The sequence below is a fragment of the Myotis daubentonii genome, chromosome 13 (assembly GCF_963259705.1).
Source record: "Myotis daubentonii chromosome 13, mMyoDau2.1, whole genome shotgun sequence".
Lineage (NCBI taxonomy): Eukaryota > Metazoa > Chordata > Mammalia > Chiroptera > Vespertilionidae > Myotis > Myotis daubentonii.
In genome coordinates, this window is record NC_081852.1 from 22,022,750 (window position 1) to 22,040,910 (window position 18,161).

At 54.7% G+C, this 18,161-nt stretch overlaps 1 protein-coding gene across 5 annotated transcripts in view; it reads right to left on the bottom strand.

The window, feature by feature from the left end:
* The window catches only part of ADAMTS14 (ADAM metallopeptidase with thrombospondin type 1 motif 14), a 77,393-nt gene that overhangs the window by 2,774 nt on the left and 56,458 nt on the right, over window positions 1–18,161 (bottom strand). For all 5 annotated transcript variants that reach the window (XM_059662474.1, XM_059662469.1, XM_059662473.1 and 2 more), the window contains exons 11-21: window positions 17,208–17,356; window positions 15,168–15,343; window positions 12,446–12,579; window positions 11,769–11,892; window positions 10,721–10,801; window positions 7,923–8,086; window positions 6,835–7,003; window positions 6,236–6,368; window positions 4,526–4,733; window positions 1,660–1,789; window positions 1,430–1,522 (exon numbers count right to left, since the gene is read on the bottom strand). In XM_059662474.1, coding sequence (XP_059518457.1) covers window positions 1,430–1,522; window positions 1,660–1,789; window positions 4,526–4,733; window positions 6,236–6,368; window positions 6,835–7,003; window positions 7,923–8,086; window positions 10,721–10,801; window positions 11,769–11,892; window positions 12,446–12,579; window positions 15,168–15,343; window positions 17,208–17,356 — 1,561 coding nt within the window. The remainder of the gene's footprint in view (window positions 1–1,429; window positions 1,523–1,659; window positions 1,790–4,525; window positions 4,734–6,235; window positions 6,369–6,834; window positions 7,004–7,922; window positions 8,087–10,720; window positions 10,802–11,768; window positions 11,893–12,445; window positions 12,580–15,167; window positions 15,344–17,207; window positions 17,357–18,161) is intronic.

Below are 18,161 nucleotides of genomic sequence, written 5' to 3' on the forward strand. Positions count from 1 at the left end.
GTGGGGTGGGTGTGACCCGGGCACTGGGTGACTCTAACGTGTAGCAGACCTTGGGAAACTTGCTCTGGGTGGAAGTGGGAACCCGTGCCTCCTCCCAACCAACCCAAAGGAGTCTGGTCCACTCCACCAGGACCAGGCGAATACCCAGGTAAGTCACCTTGTGACACGCTGATCAAACACTAACCCTCCACCAGTAAATGTGGAATCAAGCAGATCTAGGTTCCAATCAAGGCTCCCCCACTTTAAAAGCTGTGAGGCCTTGGGCAAGTCAATTTCTCCACCACCACCCTCTCTTTCATCACCTGTAAAATGAGGGTAACGCTGGCATTTACCAATGAATAATAACACGATGAATAACATTTATAAAATTCCTGGCATACAGGAGCGCTCACTGTACTAGTCTCTTTTGCTTTGTTTCTGCGCCAACAGAGGTTGAAGGAATGAGTCTGGTGGCCTCTAGATGGCACCAGAATTCTAGGACCGGAATCAGAGCCCCATCCTTTGCTCTTGGGAGGAAAAGGGAGGAAACCCAGGCCCTTGCACCGCCTGAGCCTCCGCACAGGGGAGAGAAGCCACAGAGTTAGAGCCAGAAAACTCTCCGAGGACATCTAGTCAGACTGCTTTGTTTACAGGTGAGGTCACTAGCAGTTAGGATCTGTGGTCTTTCTGCTACTCATTTTCTTAACCCAGATCTACAATTACTTACCCTTGGGAAAGAGAGGAGGACTACAGAAGGGCACACAGAACGTTGATCCTGGTACATAGCAGGTGCTTAGTCAATTATTGATGGATGGGTGGGTGAGGAGATAGGTGGGTGCATGGATGGGTACATGGATGAATGGATGGATGGGTGGGTGGGTGGATGCATGTGTGGGAGAAAGAACTGATCATGAGGCAGAGAGAAGCTACTATTTTGGTTGTTGTTAGCTGACAGCTGGACAGGGGTGCAGGCATTATCTCATTTAATTCTCTCAACAGCCGTAGGACGGCAGCTCAGATCTACAACTGCTTATCCAAAAATCTTGAAACAATACATGGCTCATAATTCAGAACTTCTGAGGTTAGAAAAATAATATTCACTGTTTCATATTGTATAACATTCCCAGTGGAGATTGGGACATCATCTTATAACCAAATATGGCAATGTTTTTATAGCAGAATAACGGATCTCTTGTTAGTTCAGGTCACATTTTGCTGCCAAATGAATCTGCACCAAATTCAGGGAAACATGTGCAGCTTTCAGCATTTTAGAATTGCAGATAAGGGATCATGGACCAGGACAAGCATTATCCCCACCTCACAGCTGAGGAATCTGAGGCTTCTAGAGGCTAAGGTCACATGCACAGACTGGAAGCTGGGTCTGCTCCACCACATGGAGCAGTGACCACTGGAAGGGTGGGGGAGGCGTGGGGCCCAGAAGTACACTTACTTGATGTTATCTTGTTAACAGGATGTAGGGACCCAGATTGTGGGGTCACAAGTGCCTGGACGCCAGGCCTCACGGTAGAGTTCTGGAGGTTTCCTGTGAGCAGGGAGAAGCACCTCTAATGTTGGGGATTTCTAGGGGGCCAGGATAGAGGCTGGGCTGGGAATCGGGTCTAGAGGAGCTGGGCCTGCCTGGCCTCTCCCCCGCCCCACCCACCATCCTCTCCGGCTCACCTCTGCAGGCAGGCAGGCTGCAGGCCTGGATGGTGTCCGGCTTGTCCCCCTCGCACTGTCCGAGACTGTTGGCATTGGTCCGGCACACCACCTGCCGCTGCTGGATGCCCTCTCCGCAGGTGGCAGAGCACTGCCAGGAGACAGGCAGGGCCAGGCCACAGTGGTCGGGGAGGGGCAGGTGGAGAGACAGAGGGAGGGGGCAGTGAGCTCCAATCCAGCCAATGCCCAGGACAGAAAGCGTACAAACGAAGGTGCCAAGTCCCCACTTGGTCAGCGGGATGAACAAGGACAGCACGCCAGTTGTCACATACGCCTGTCCTGGGTGGCAGGCAGCCACTGAGCTCAGAACCCCAGGAACCCTTCCACCATCTGAACGGTTAAACCTGGCTCAGGACCCCATTCCGGCAATGCTGCCTGTGTCCACTCTGCCTGGTCTGTGTCCGGGTTCTTAAATGTTTTGTGTAGCATCCTGGCAAACTCCCCTGTTTGACACACCGGCCCCTGGGACCTGGGGCAGGATGGTTTACTTAATGATATCTTGGTAACAGGATGCAGGGTCCTGGATCATGGCATCTGCTAAACACACAGTTGGGTGACAAGGTCCCATAGACATGAATGAATCTGTGGCTCACATGACCAAAACCCAGCGTGCAGAGGCATGCTCAAAAGTGTCTTCTTCCCCAAGAGGACAAGGCGTGGGCCAAAGGAGACACAACCACATGCGAGGGCTGCCATACACAGCACCTCCCTTACGCTTCTTCCGCTGACAAATGAGGGGGCGGGGGGGGCTCCAGGAAAAGCAAGACTGCCCAGCGTGAAACTAGACTGGGAAGGCTGGGTTCAGGCACCGAGCACAGCCGCTCCTGGTGGGGTGGGGAAGAGTTTGCAGAGGTCCGCTTCTCAGACTGGGCCTGGGACAACCGGAGGGAGACACCGTGCCACAGGCCGCACAGAACCATGACACAAGGTGGCTCATCCTCCCGGGGTGAATAATTACCAACAGTTGCTCTCAAGTGCTTGCCAAAACTTATAAGGGGCAACTATCTCCCACCATCTGTCACTTCTCTGTTAGATTTACCTATGGGGTCTTTTGTGGGACCAGCAATCTTTCCGTTTTATACTAAACCAGATAAATCTATGTATTACGGAGAACAGAAAATCTTCGTGAGTTGTGTGGGTATTCTTGGTTATTTCAAAACACTCTTTGTGATGCAATATTTCAAGCGTACAGAGAAGTCTGAAGAAGTTGGTCATAAAAACCTATTCAAGTACCACCACCAGCTCTGAAACATCAGCATTCCGGCCTATTTTCTAACAGTGTGTTGTGCCTTTTTAAACTTTAAGTAAATTGGAAGGCTTTTCTTCTTCATACTTCAGTGCTTTTTCTCACACTTATTTTTCTGAGGTTTATGTTGATGTGTACCGTTCAAGCTTGTTTGTTTTTCTTGCTATGTGGTATGCATTGTATGACCAGACCGTGATTCTCTTTCCCAATCTCCAATAGATAAACACTTAGGATATTCCCTAATTTTCTGCTGTTACAATAACCCTCACCGTGCTTGTCTCCTTGATCAAATGAGTTTTTTTAAATTGTGGTCAAATATACATCACATAAAATTTACCATTTTGACTATTTTTAAGTAGATAGTTCTGTGGCATTAAGTACATTCCTATTGTTGGGCAACCCTCACCACCGTCCATCTCCAGGACTCTCTTTTCATCCTTCCACGCTGACACTCTGTCCCAGTGAACCACTAACTCCCGAGCCCTCCCTCCCCCAGCTCCAGAAACCACCAGTCTACCTTCTGTCTTTATGAATTTGACTATTCTAGGTACCTCGTCTAAGTGGGATCATGTGTCATTTTGTGGCTGGTTTACTTCACTTAGCACAATGTCTTCAAGGTTTGTATCAAATGAATTTCTAAGAGAGAACCCAAGACATCAAGAAAAGATCCTATAGCCACTTCCAGGGCCCAGCCAAGAACGCCTGGACTACCCCACAGCCTTCTTACTGTTGCCCTTTCCTACCCCGCCTCCCAACAGTGAACTTTCTACCGAGTTGCCAGCGTGAGCCTTTAAACCGGAAATCAGAGCTCGTAACACCCACATAAAAACTCGGTAGTTTCCACTGCTCTGAGGATGCGGTGCAGCTTTTAAAGCTTCATAAAGCCCCGACCACCTTCCCAGTGTCCTCCGGCAGCCCCCGGCCCTCTCATGAAGCCCCAGTCCCACTGTCCTTTCAGGATCTGGCATGTGGAAAGGTTGTTCCTGCCTCAGGGGCCTTCTGTGGCTCATCTCTCCGGCCTCAGCTCAAAGGTCACCTCCTCAGTGAGGGCCCCCGGGTACGTTAATCCATTCACGTCCCACACAGATCCAACTGCACCCTGTACATGCTTCTGTCATGAGTTTACTTGTCCCTGCTGTCTCCGTCTCTAGACCATGAGCTTTAGGAGCACAAGGATCAGATCTGGCTGGCTAATGCGGGTTCCTGCCTTCCTAGCTGAGTGTGCCTGGCAGGTAGCTGGCACTTAGCAAACATTTCTTAAATGCAAGAATGTGCTTCAGTTTGCTCATATGTAACAAGCGGATAACAGCCCATGTCTCCTAGTGCTGCATGAAGGTCAAAGCAAATAGTGAACGAATTTAGAGGCCTCGCCCAGAGCCATGGCCCAGGGTACATGGGAGTTGTTCCACTCAGTTTTCAGAAAAACCAAGTCATGTAAGGGGGGGGAAAGGCATCCAGAAACTCTGCCCCTCAGGGAGCACCAGATCTTTCAATAGTTCTGCATCTAGTGCCACCTCCTCCCTGACTCCCCAGAGAAGGTGCCCCATTGGCCAGCCCCTCCACCCTCTGAGGACAACTCACCTGGGACCAGGCTCCCGTCCGCCACTGGGCTGGGCAAGGCACTCGGAGGCAGGGCCGCCGGGCCTCCGGCCGGTCCCCGAGGCAGGCTTTGGCTGGCATGGCCTTGTGGGTACCGTTGGAGAGGGGCAGCAGGCACTGCACTGCTCGAGTCTGCACCCCCAGCTTCCCACAGCTCCGGCTGCAGGTGCTCCACTCCTCCATCACCCACCTGGAGACAGACAGGGCAGAAGGTGGAGGGGAGGTGGGGCCATGGGGACATTTCCTCCCAAGGTCGCTTCAACCCACTGAACTGCTGCAGACAGGAGCCAGAGAGTGGGTTTGGGCTTCAGAATGCTTGGGGGCCAAGGCCACTGTCCATCTGGCTCTGCAGATGCCAGGCTGTGTGGCCTCAAGGAGGTCACTTAATCGCTCCGCTGACTCCTCATCTGAAAAGTGGGTATGATGCATATTTAAATCCTGGCACCCTGCATATCCTTGAGCAAGCTTTTAACCCGTCTAAGCCTCAGTTACCCCATCTTTACATCAAGAGCACAAAACAGCTGCGACAGTCACAGCTTGTACAGTAGGACACTCTCCCATGGAACTCTTCAGACAATTAAAGGACTTGATCTATGCAAAGCACCTGGCAGGGCGCATGGCATCCAGTAGGCATGTAATAAATGCAGGCACCATTACTACCACCGTTAGCGCCTGCAGAGCTTCGGTGCTGATCAGCTAAGCTGGTGGTAAACCAGGCTCTTTCAGTCAACCCCTTCCTTTAAAAAACAAAAAGCCCCAAAACTTCACTGGGCCATTTTACAGACAAGCCGGGTGGGTGACCTGTTGGCCATGCAGGGCCTAGTGGGGAAGGTGGCCTGAATACCAGTGTATAGCAGCACATACAGGGAAGCGGGAGGGCTGAGGGGCTGGGGATCCCAGCCGGGGCCGAGGACAGGGCGGCTGTGGCGGCTTCTAGCGCTGGTCACCAGCTGCAGCCCAGCCCTGGAGCTCCCCTAGCCCGAGGGAGCAGGAGCTGCTGTGAATCAGCGGGGCCAGCGGGCACCTGCCCCCAACCATGGAGGACTCCTGGGAGGGCAGGAGAGTGGATTTGGCTCTCTGTGGTTTCCTATGGCCAGCTACCCTCAACCCTGCCTGGAGGCCTGACCTTGAACCCTCCATAAGTCACAGCTCTTTCCTCTCCCCAGTCACCTCCAAATAACCTCAAGAATATGACCCTGTGCTCAAAAGAGCCTGTATCCTCAGGCCAGGGAACCCCAACCAGGGCCCAGGGTGCATGGCCCAGATGACCAAGCTGAGCTGGTGGACAGCGCCCTGCCTGGGGCTTGCAGCCTGGCAGCACTGAAACTGCTTCACCTGCATGGACCTCCCAGGCCATTGCAGAAAGCTGTGCCCCCAAATCGGGCCTCAGTTTCCCCACCTGTAAAAGAATGCTGGAAGTGACAGAACAAAGGAAGCATCTTCCTTCTGGTAGTGAAAGTTAATCCAAGGACCCAGAGGGGACAGATGGATGGGAGGGCAGCGCTGGCCATGGGCAGAGCCTGGCATGGGCTGCTCTCTGCTCAGGGAGTCCTGCCTAGGGGCTGAGTCTCCAGGCTACCAGCTGGAGGAAGCAGGCTCCACAGCTCCTCCTCAAGGCCAGGGCTGAGAGGTCTGCCACACCCCAGGCTGGCGGGCATGGGATCCGGCTCCTCCCCCCTCCCGGGCACTCACTCAGGCTGGGGGCACTGGTGCTGGTTGCAGCGCCTACGGATGGGTTTGGGCCTCTTCTTGTGGTCGCACAGGTGCCGCTGTACCATGTGATGGTCTCGTCGGCGCCGACAGCCATATTTGGTGAACTGGATACCTGTGGTTGAGGGGGGAGGGCAGGCTGACAAAGGGCTGGTTGGGCAAGGCCCCCACTGCCTTGCCTGGGGCCTCGGGGACAGTGAGCTCTGGAAAGCCTGGAGGGACAATCCCACCTCCGGTTGGGCCTTTGCACTCCCTCCTGCCCAGGTCACTTTCCAAGGAACCCTTCCCTGACCAGCCTGTCTCTATCCCAGGTGAACTGTGGGTGGGGACACGGCGGCCTCTCTGCACAGGCGCCCTGCCCTGCATACTGCCCTAGCACCCCAGCCCCAGCCCGGAGATCCTACCAGACGGGCTTCCACACCCTGGAGATCTTCAAGGAGAAACTGAGTCATGAACTGGGGACACCGCAGGTAGAGACAAGGTCAGCCCTCTGGCCACTCCCGCTCATCTCCTTCTGAGAGGCCCAGGGCCGCACCCCCAAGGCAGCTGACGGTTGGGGCAGCCGGGCCCAGGGGCAGTACCTCCTCCGCAGGCCTTGGTGCAGGGGGCCCAGCTCTTGAGCGCCCACTCGTAGGTGTCCGTCTCCTCCAGGAGAACGTTGTTGCTCCCGATGAGGGGCAGCAGGTCCTCGTGGATGACGTACTTGTAGGCCAGGCTGCCGCGGGGGCCACCCTCAGCCGGGGGGAGCACCTGAGGGGAGAGGTCATCCTCAGACTCCAATCTCATGAGGTGTATCCGTTTTCCCTAACAGTTCTAGGGTTTGAGTTCCTGAATTTGGGTCTTTAATCTGCTTTGAGCTAAGTTTTGCACATGATGTCAGGTAGGGGGCCAACTTCATTCACCTGTGGATATCCAGCTGACCCAGCACCATTAGTTTAAGAGATTATTCTTTCCCCATTGAATGGTCTTGGTACCTTTGTTGAAAATAAATTGGCCTTCGATGTATGGGTGATCAATAAACACAGGGCGAACAGAAAATAGGGTGTTGGATTGAATTACTATGCTGATGTCAGTAAGCAGGCCCTGGACCCTGCCCTCCAGGGCCTCCCGGACTCGTGAGGGCAGCACCAGGAACAGAGCCTGTCCAAGCTCCCCTGCCACCCAGCCTGAGCCAACGGCACTGCGGACAGAGCGCCTCCTGGTCTCCTGGGCTAACCACCCCTGCTCCTTAAGCTCTGGCCTGTGGTCTAGGAAGAAGGGCTGGGAGAGGCCCCCGCCAGGACAGTGGCCCTGTTCCCTTCTCGGGAAGCCAGCAGTGCCAGGTGGCACCCCAGGGTCAGTTGCCAACTCACTCGCTGGCAATGCCATAGTGCATGCTAACACTGGATGGTGCCAGGACAACACAAGGGACAAACCCAGGGTTCCACGCTACGGAGAACAAACTCCCTGTGTGTGGCGTCTCTGGTCCGACCGTGAGACAACTGTTCCTTTTTCCCTCCTCACCGCCATCCTGCCAGCCTGTAAGCACAAATGAGGAGCTGGCCTGCGATGGAGGGCGCCATGGCCCTGCTCAGGCTCCCGAAGAGAGTGGGGCAGGAGGATTTCCAACGGGCCTGTGCTGGCTCAGCGGCAGGGACAGTGAGCTGGGAGGACCAGGCCGGGGGCTCACCAGGACAGCGATGGCTTCGGGCAGGGGTCCGCTCGTCTTGAGGTTTTCCTTGGCGTCCTCCACTGCGTATTCCCACTCCAGGCCCATTGCAGTGAAGGTCCTGCTAGTGGCTTCCTTGCCCTTGGGGTTGAGGATGAAGCTGCCTGTGACCTGGTTCTTCACCGCTGGCCAGGGAAAGAGGGACACACAGATTTCTGTTCCCCTCCACAGGGCCGCAAGCCAGACCTCTCCAGGGGCTTCAGACCTTGCCAGGGACCCTCGGGGCACCCTGTCTACCTGTTACTCCTTCCCACCTGAGCCTCTCGGAGCCTCTCTCCCAAACACAGAATGGGATATAACAAGAGCCTTCATGGGTTGTCATGAGGCTTAAACGAGATGCGTGTGGAAAGTGCCAGCTCAAGGCCCAGCACATGCAGACATTATGACAGCGTGAGTTCTCTTCCTGTTAAAGAGTCCAAGTCCCCCAATTCCAGGAGAGTCTAATCATTAGACTGATGAGTCTGGGCAGGGCCTTCACAGCCAAGGCTTCCACCTGTCCTGGGCTTCCCCAGAGAGTTCCTACCCTGTCAGGGACACACAGGCACACACAAGGGCACACACGCGTGCACACACACAGTCTATACATGCCGTGTGCGTCACGCATGTATACTCACACAACCTGTGCCAATGCCAAGTTCCAACGCCCGTCCCTGTCCTGGCCTCCAGCAGAGCCCCAACCCTTCAGGGAACTCACCTGATAAACACAGGCGAATGTGCATGCACAGACTGCCCCATGCTAGGGGCTTGCCCCACCTCTGCAGAAGCTACCTGGATCACTCCCCACCTACCACCTACAGAGGATCAAGATGCTAGACTTCTGGAGGTGGGGTAGGAGCGGGCCGAGGAGGCCCAAGGGGCTGCTGATATTATGGAGCCATTTGCAGGGGTGCAGCAGTAGCCCCCTTTCTGGAGTCAAGGACCCTTCTCTCCTTGCCCCCTCCCCGCCCAGGGCCTGTTCCAGCAGGATTCCCCCGGCAAGTGGGCAGAGAGATGGCGGAGGCAAAGCCCTCCAAACCTGCACTCCCCATGCAGAGTGAGGTGGCTGCCAAGGGCACGGGCCAGGAGACAGGAGACCCAGGGTCAGACTGGCCCACAGCCCACTTTGGCCTCAGTTTCCCCTTGTGCCCACTGCCTGTTTGGACTACACCTCTAGGCACCTTCCAGATCAATTACAGCTGTGCTAACGTGGATGTATTTTCCAGGGGAGACAAGTTCCCCAGGAGACCTTTAAAAATGTTTATGTTACTTTGACAATAATCTAAAAACATAAATGTCAGCATTTTTGTGACCTACAAACCTGCCAAGAGATGTTATGTTTTGTGGTTGTGTTTCTGACGAGTTGGGGCCAAGCAGTGTGACTTGGTGGCCACAATATGCAAGAGGGGCCCCGGTGACAGTGTGACCTACATGTCCTCTGCAAGGGGTCTGAACGCAGACAAGTGTGAGAGAACCATCCATTGCCCCACGTGCAGGCAGCAGCCTGCTGCCCCTCCCCGGCACAACCCTGCTCTAAACCATGCTTACGTTTTGTAAATTCAGATATAACGCACATACCATACAACCCAGCCTTTTAAAGTGTGCAATTCAGTGCTTTTTGGTGTATTTACAAGGTTGTGCAATCTAATTCCAGAACATTTTCATCATCCCCAGAGAAATCTGAGACCCAGTAGCAGTCACTCCCTCTCCCCCACCTCTCAGCCCCTGACAATCACTGACCTATTTTCTATCTCTGTGGATTTGCCTCTTTTGGAAATACTCATTTTTTGACTGCCAACTTAGTTTCAACAAAAACAGAGTAAAGCAAACAAACCAACAAAACAAATCTCTCATGACATTCATGTTTTTCATTTGGATTTTACTGATGTATTTGGAGGCCCTAACTTTCCATCTGCCTTGGCTATATAATTGTGGAACTGTTATAACTATAAAGGGTGGGCACCTAGTTTAGTGACTATGTTTGTCATTATCATGAGAATAATTTAGACGGTAGATTGCAAAAATGGCTACAAATTCCTCCTATTCCTGTCTACATGCCTCTTTGCACTGTGACTCTACCATGTTTCCATCAAGAAACAGAGACGGTCTGTTTCTACACCGTAAGCCTGGGCGTGGCCACAGGATTTGCTGGGCCAATGGGACATTGGAAAGCATGACGTGCCCTGGCTGAGTAGCTCAGTTGGTTAGAGTGTGGGCCCGATACCCTGATATACCAAGGCTGGGGATCCGATCCGTGGTCAGGGCACATACAAGAAGCAACCAATGAGCGCATATGAATGCATAAATAAGTGGAATAACAAATCAATGTTTCTCTCTCTCTTTCTCGTCCTGTCTCTAAAATAAACAAGCAAACAAACAAACAAGAAAACATGACACAAAAGCTTGCGCGCTGGGCTTGCCGCTCTCACAACGCCTGAGGACCATGTGGCAGACACCACGTCTATAACGTTGGGCTAGCCTGCTGGGGGCATGGCCCTGTCAGCCCCAGGACCCCAGCTGACAGCCAGTACCAACCAGGGCCCTACACACCCACCAGCTGAGCGCATCTGCATGAGCGAGCCCAGGCAGTGAGGTAGAAGCAGCACCCAGGTGAGCCCAGCCCAAACTGCTGAACCACAGAAAAACAAAAGAAAAAGAGGTTCTCTGCATTGTTCAAATCTGTGGACTCCTCCCTGCATTAGAACCCTCTCCTCTCCCAGCTCCCCCAAACCTTGGGAGCTCTGGGGGCCTGGCAGCCCCTCTCCCAGCACCGGGACACTCACCGATGTGGTGGGGGGCCTTCTCCAGCTTCTCGATCTGGATGTGCCTGGCACCTGCTGGGATCTGTACCAGCTTGAGAGCTCCTGCCAGAGGAGGATCCAGAAAAGCTGTGAGCACCCTGAGCCGTGGTCCCACTGCCCAGCATCCCCGTTCGTGGCCCCCCACCCCTGTAGGTACCCAGGAACCTCAGTTTCCTGATCTGTTAAACAGGCCTGGGCCCTTCCCCACAAGGTGGTGCCAGGATCACATGAGCTGCTGTAACTCAAGATGCTCTGGGACTCGAAGGGGCTCTGTGTGTGGTCGTTGCTACTATTTCCACTCTCTTGACCCTCCTCTCTCGATTTTTCCTCCCCCCGCCCATTTCTTTTCACACCTTAAGCCACAGCAGGGATTTAGATAAAGCAGGCCATGGAGATCCAGCATGGCTGCCCTGGGCCCTCATGGCCAACCCAAGGCCCGGAAACAAGCCTTTCTCGGAGCCACCAATCTTCTCCCAACAAGGAGAGGCAAGGCAAAGCTGTAACATCCCCCAAGGGCAATGAGCTTGTTCATACTAACATGTAAAGGACTACTATCTGGCCTGTTCAACAGCAAGTTTGGCAAAATTGAAGATGGAGAGGAAAGTCCAGGAACTCAAAAGTACCAGGAGTTCAAAGCAGGAGGCACCACGGGTGTTTTTAAAGTGAGGGAGCAGAGAGGGGAAGCACACTACCAGCTCAGCCTGAGCCACGCTTTCAAACTTGTCGGACTCCTCACGCCCACCAGCAGCCCCAGAGCCACAAGATGGCTGACCCGTCACCACACACTGCCTAGCAGGAAAGTGCTTCTGAGCCCCTGGCCCCAAGCACAGGTAGCAGGTCACCTGGAAAGAAGGTGACCAGCTATGGCTTCTGGTCACCAGCCCTGGGCAGCCGGGACGGTATGGAGACTGGCTTTGAGGCCCTTTCTCTCCACGTAAACTGTGACCCAGCTCTGGGAGGAAGGGCCCACCTGAGGGACAGCTCAGGCAGCCCAGGCACCGCTGGCCTCCCTCCAGCCCAGCCTGCTTACCTGACGGCTTGGAGGCCTTGCCCAGCGTCCCCTTCACAGTCCGGCAGTGGGAGTTGTCGCCGCCACAGACCCCGCACTTGTCGTCTGCCTTCATGGACCCCACTTCTTTGTCACAGCCGACGGGCTGAGGCCAGAGGTGGGGTCAGTGGGAGGAGGCTCCCATCCCCATTCACCACCCTGAGGTCAGCAGCCTGTGCCCCCCACCCCCTCATCCCCAGGCCCCAGACATAAGAGAACCCATAGCCGGACAGGGCTCGGTCACAAGCTTGCATGTGACATGGGCAAGGTCTTAAAACTGGCCACTCCTCTCCTCTTGAATGGGCTAGGCCAGCGGTCGGCAAACTCATTAGTCAACAGAGCCAAATATCAACAGCACGATTGAAATTTCTTTTGAGAGCCAAATTTTTTAAACTTAAACTAAATAGGTAGGTACACTGTTATTAACTTAATTAGGGTACTCCTAAGGCTTAGGAAGAGCCACACTCAAGGGGCCAAAGAGCCACATGTGGCTCGCGAGCCGCGGTTTGCCGACCACGGGGCTAGGCAATAGCCCCTTTCTAGCATCCCAGGGTTATGTTTGAAGACTAAGGGGTGTGGGTGGGGACGCTACGGCAGTGTTAGTCTTGGTAGGGCGCAGAAGGGGCAGGCAGAGTGGGTGGTCTGGCGGGGTCACCTACCACACACTCTCCACGGGCGCAGACACTGTAGGGGTCCCGGTAGCTGCAGCGTGTTCCATCGTGGACCACCTGGTTCATGAAGACCACATCCCCTGTGTCTTCTGACCGGCAGATCAGCTCGCACTTCTGGGTGTCTGTGGGGAGAGGAGCCATGCGGAGCCCCGAGCTGGGCTCAAGCTGGAAGCTCCAGAGCCAGTTCTGGGCCATAGGGGGCACAGTGGGGCTGGGGCTCAAGTTTCCTGCTCTGTCACTCACTTATGGGCCACGTGATCTTGAGCAAATTATATCTGACCCCTTTGAGCCTGCCTCTAATGTATTTTCCTTGATCAGTAAAATGCTAATCAGATGGTTGAGAAAAATCAAGTGATAAAATAATAACAATAACAAGCCAACACGTAGTGAATGCTTGCTATGTGCCAAATACTTCCAAAACCTTTACACACTCTTGATGTACAACCTTAAATGCTTTTCGTGAATTAACTCATTTAAGACTTTCTATGCCCGAGGAAGTAGGTCCTAACATGACAGAGGAGACAACCAGGGACCAGAGAGGTTAGGAATTTGTGCCAGGCCACACAGCAAGTGGAAGAGCCAGGATCCTAGCGCAGGCAGCCTGGCTTGGGTCCTGCTCTGACCTCTACATGCATTTAACCAGCCACACATGTGGTGGTGTATCTTACATGCTTGCAAACATTACAAGGAAGCATGAAAAGCAGTAATAATGGCCTGTGTTTGGGTTTGTAAATGGAGCGGCAGTGAGGGAGGGAAGGGGCTCCTTTCTAGTTCTAACAATTAAATGTTCTATTCTCTCTCTGGGCTATTGATGTTGTAAAAAGGAGGTCCCAGAGAACATATAAACACTCCCTGTGTTTCTTAGAAAATGGGAGGTTGGGGCTTAGCTAGCTTCCTGGAATTTGTCTGAAAGTCCTGGGAAAACTCACAGTCCAGCTGCCCCATCAGCCTCCCCGCCCCTCCCCGCCCCTCCCTGCCCTGTGCTACGGTGGTTTGTTTGGATTCTGACGGGATCTGCAAGGCTTTCAAAGCGAGCCGCTCACTCAGCCACATTCTAAGGGACCATCGGGCATCTTGCCCAGCACTCAGGACTCAGAGCCACAACATCCAATACCACTTTGGATTTCACCCTCAGGAGTCAGATTCCTGGTGGGAACTGTTGGGGGGGCAGGGGGGCGGGGTGAAGGATGGGGGCTCCAATTGTCCCAAAGACCAGTATGACCCTGACCACCATGTCCCCGGGCAGGAGGGACTCAGGGCAGGAGCCAGCCTACAGTGGCAAGGAAGTGGTGAGCTCCCCAGGGCAGGAGGCAAGCAAGCAGCGGGAAGACACATGTAACAATGTTCCAGAGGGGTATGTGTCCGGCGAGCAGTGGACAGGCCCGAGGTCCCTTCCAACTGGCATTCTAGGTGGGCTGAACAGCTGAGGGTCCTTCCATTAAAACTCTGGAGCCTGGGCTACGAAGAGGCAGCCAGGGTCTGAAGAGGAAGTACTGTTCCATCAGCACTGAGGCCGAGGGCTGCTGGTGGGGTGAGCATCAGCCCATGGAGAAACATGGAGAGAATGGTGGGGAGGTGGGCTCAGCGGACTGTCAGGGTCCCTTCAGCCCGACGGCTCTAAGGCGTGGTGAATCTCAGCACTTCGCTGGCCTCCCTCTGCCCCGACAAGAGCCATCCCTGGACGTGCTCACAGCAGACAGGCACTAGCCCCGTCTTGGTCCCCTCTGCATGGGTCCCACAGCCCGTGTCTGTCCCACAGCAGCCTGGAGGGGGTCTGTATGAGGGTCCCACAGGTTCCCATCAGCCTGTCTTTCAAATCATTTTCATCCACTGCTGGAATGGTATCCGTAAACCTAAAACCACGGCATGTGATAGGATCGAGCTTCTCGGGACGTTGGTTTTGCAAAGCAAGGGGTGCCTGCACCTGTACTATGCCTACCTGTACAGTTAAGGGCATGTGGGAAAGGCACCAACCCCAACAGCCAGCACAGCTGCCAGCTCACAGCTCCTCTGGGCGAGGTGGTGTGGGGCGCGGCCACAGTGTTTGGACAGGTTCAAGCCTCCGACTAATGAGAGGGCACAGTCCTCTCCTGGCCACGTGTAAGTCCCAGCTTGGAGGGCAGAGCCCTCCCAGCACAATTATAGCCAACATCTATAGCTGTAAACTTGAACCTATGGTCCAAACACGTGGCCCCACGTGCCTGAGTGATGTGGGCTTGATAGAGTTCAGGTGCATGCAGTTGAGTAGGATTGAAACCCATGAGAATGTTGTAAACATCTTGACCACGCCCTTACTTTGCCTCGTGGAATCTGGCTATAAAATAAAGACACGGCTTGTAGGCCATGGCACTGTTGCTAGCTCTCCATCAGAGAGAACAGCATCCTACCCAGACCCAGCTTTCTTCTCTTGTCTGTCTTTTCTGAATCCTTCACCGCCCCCTCTCAGGTTCACCCTTGGCCGTGCTGGCGTGGCACAGATGGCCTTGCTCAAGACATTCTCCTTGCCTCTCCAGAAAACAGTCATGATAATATATAAACCAGGATAACTATATGAGGACGGTGGCCCCCCAGAGCTACACAACATGAAGGCCTGCACTGTCCTCTGTGGCAAGCCTGCCAACTGCAATGTCCCTTTCGGTGTCCCCACTGTCCCTCAGCCTTCACCGTTGGGCCCAGGCCTGGGGGTGGGAGGGGAGCAGGGCCCACTCACCGTCGTCAGGCTCATGGGGGACCCAGCTGTGCTTGGCGTTCTGATGGAGGTAGTAGGAGTTGCGCTTGGCACACTGCTGGGCCCGGAAGTCCTCGTAGGGCCCCGGGCACTCCTCGCTGTTGCAGACCTGGTACTGGAACATGGGCCCTGAGCACAGGCGGCCTCCGTAGGCTGGGCTAGGGCAGCACAGGGAGATGGGTGACCTCGCGGACTGGGAAGGCTGGGCAAGGCCGGGCTTCCCACATGGCAGCTCAGCCTCCTAGACTAGCTTCAAAAGGGGCTCTTCTAACTGATAAACTATAGAGGGTGCCCTACTGTGGGGGCTGCTGGGCTCAGAGCCTGCTGTCACTGGCTCCATCCTTGAAGCATGTGCCACCTATTCCACTTGGGGGAGGAGGGAAAGAGAGGTGGGAAAGAGATGGGGAAGATGGGAACGACGAACCCTCCCAACTGGGCTGGAAGAGAAATCAGTTTATTCGTCTTTGTATTATAGTCTCCCAAATGTCACACAAGGCCTGACATACAGTAGGAACTCAGTAAATGACTCGGCTATTCCTTTCCCCCCACGCCCTGACTATGCAATCTTTGGTGATTTAGTTTTGCTATGCCTCAACTCCCCCTTAGAGGAGGGGCCACCATAGCTCTTATTTTACCTGCCTCCTGGTGTGTCTGTGAGGAATAAATAAGAAAAGGTATTTTAAAGCAATCTGTACCCTCTTCTCCATTAAGTGCCAAGGATTCAGTAAGACTGTCATGTGTTTGAGCGCACGGGCTTCCGGGACTCGGCTCGGACTGCTGGGAGAATTACATGGGTCCATGCAGGAAAGTGCCCGCGTCCCGCCTGGCACAGAGCAGGCGCTCCCAGACTGGGATCGTTCTAACGGCAGCTGTCATTTATTAGTGCTTCCTCTGTGCTGGGATGTGCTGAGAGTACACATATTATTTCATTTAAGCCTCATAAAATAAAAGCAGTTCTTATTACAGAGGAGCCAATAACCGGTGGCTTTGATCAAGGGGATAATACCCATTGTGACTGGAAGGTGGTTTATCAGAGTGGGCACGACTGGGCCCCGCTCTGACTCCAGCTTCCATACCCCCCACAGGCGGAAGGTACAAGGCCGTTCCTTTTGGCGCATTTGTGTGAAAGGTCAGTACCGTCATCTGACACAGGAACAGGCTGCTCCGGGAGGTAGTGAGTTTCCCATCCCTGGGGTAAACAGCCGAGTAGGTAGGACCTGTTCTGAGGATGCTGGGGAGGGGGAGGGGGTGTTTGTTACTGAGCCACGGCGATGCTAGGACCCTGCCACCCTGCAGGCCTCATCCCATCACTCATTGAGTGAGGAGTGGGACAGGCCCTACCCTGATGAGGTTCAGACCGCTGGGTCCTGGAGCCAGCGGGCCCCATGCCGGCCCCAGCCGGCCCCCATCTCTCATCAGGCTGCTGTGAGCAGGCTGCTTCAGCATCAGGAGATGCAGTCCCTGCAGAACTGGGGCTCAGAAGTTCAAAACCATGGCAGGGGTCTCCACAGAAGGGATAATTAGGGGGAAATAGAATGCGCCCCCAGAATGCTGAAAGTTGGGTGGGGTGAGAGGGAGGACTGGATGTTAGAAAGAGGTACGTTAAGGAAAGTTAAAGGAAGTTCTGTTTCATGTGGTAGAAAACCAACTTGGGGAGTGTATTCTCCCGAGACACGATGACTAAGCAATTTAGATCAGTGTTTTCTCCAAGGTTAGCCAGGGGCGCAGGGTCACAGGAGGGCTTGTTAAACTGGCAGAGTGTTGGGCCCCCCAGGCTCCCAGGGAAAACTTCTGCACACGAGTTTGAAAATGACTGGTTCAAACCCATTCTCAGATGTCAGACCCAGTGGGAGGTGTCAGCCAGGTGGGAGCGATCTTCCCCCACCCACCATTATGGGTCCTCACCACTAGACACACAGCTCCCTGCAGAGTCCTTCTCTCTTGTGCCCGCTCCCCCTCCAAGCCCCTCGGGCCTAAGGAGAGGGGTGCCCTGGCGTGCCCGCCCCAGCTAGGCATACTCACAAGGGATTGTCACAGTTCCGGCTACGGGATCGCACTCCGCCCCCGCATGACCGCGAACATGACCCGAAGTTGCTCCAGGAGCTCCAGCCGCCATCCTGGCCGTAAGTCTGCTCTGGTGACTTCCAGATGCAGTGACCTTTGAAGCACCACTGGGACGGAGCAGAGGGCACGAGGTCACTCTGGGACCATGCCATCGAGCCTGCCACGGAGGCTGCCCAACTAGGCCCACGGCACAGCCGGTGGGCAGCACGGGTGAACCCGAGAAAGGGTCATAGGAGCACAGGCCGCGGGTGACACAGGGTCCCACCATGCCAGGAGCTGAGTGACCCTCCGCAAAAGGGCTCCCCTCTCCGAGTCTCCTCCTCAGCTGGGCCACGCAGGAAAGGTCAGCGTCCCACCGGCACAGGGCTGCCAGGGGTGCCCAGTGAGGTACCGCCTGGCACACACCGCCCTCCAGAAATGGCGAATCACACTATTAATGACGATGACAACGATGCAATTATTTGTTCACCGACCCCGGAGAAATAAAGGTCTGCTAAGGGAGAGAAGACACAGTCTTCCTGCACTGGATTATCTACAGTCGATCTTGGCTCTCCACCTCGAAATCACCAGCCAGGGGCCATAAGCAGGTGTGTTCGTGGGAGGCAGGCCCGCCCCACGGGGAGACCCATCCGGGCACCGAGTCCAAGAGGCCTGGGTTTGAGTCCCAGCTCGGCCGTGACTAGCCGTGTGTGCTTCGGCGTAACTTCACCTTGCCGAGCCCCACTCTACTCACCTGCTCAATGGGGCTGTTCTAAGGACTGAAGGCAGTGACCCCTACAAAGGCCTCAGCACAGGGCCAGGCACAAAGGACGCTCAGCCACAATGGCCTCCTTGCCTCCTCTAAAGCAAGTGGCGAGAAAGACAGCACGGCTCCCCGGTCTTCTTCAGTAGGTCACTCAGTGGTTCTCAGCC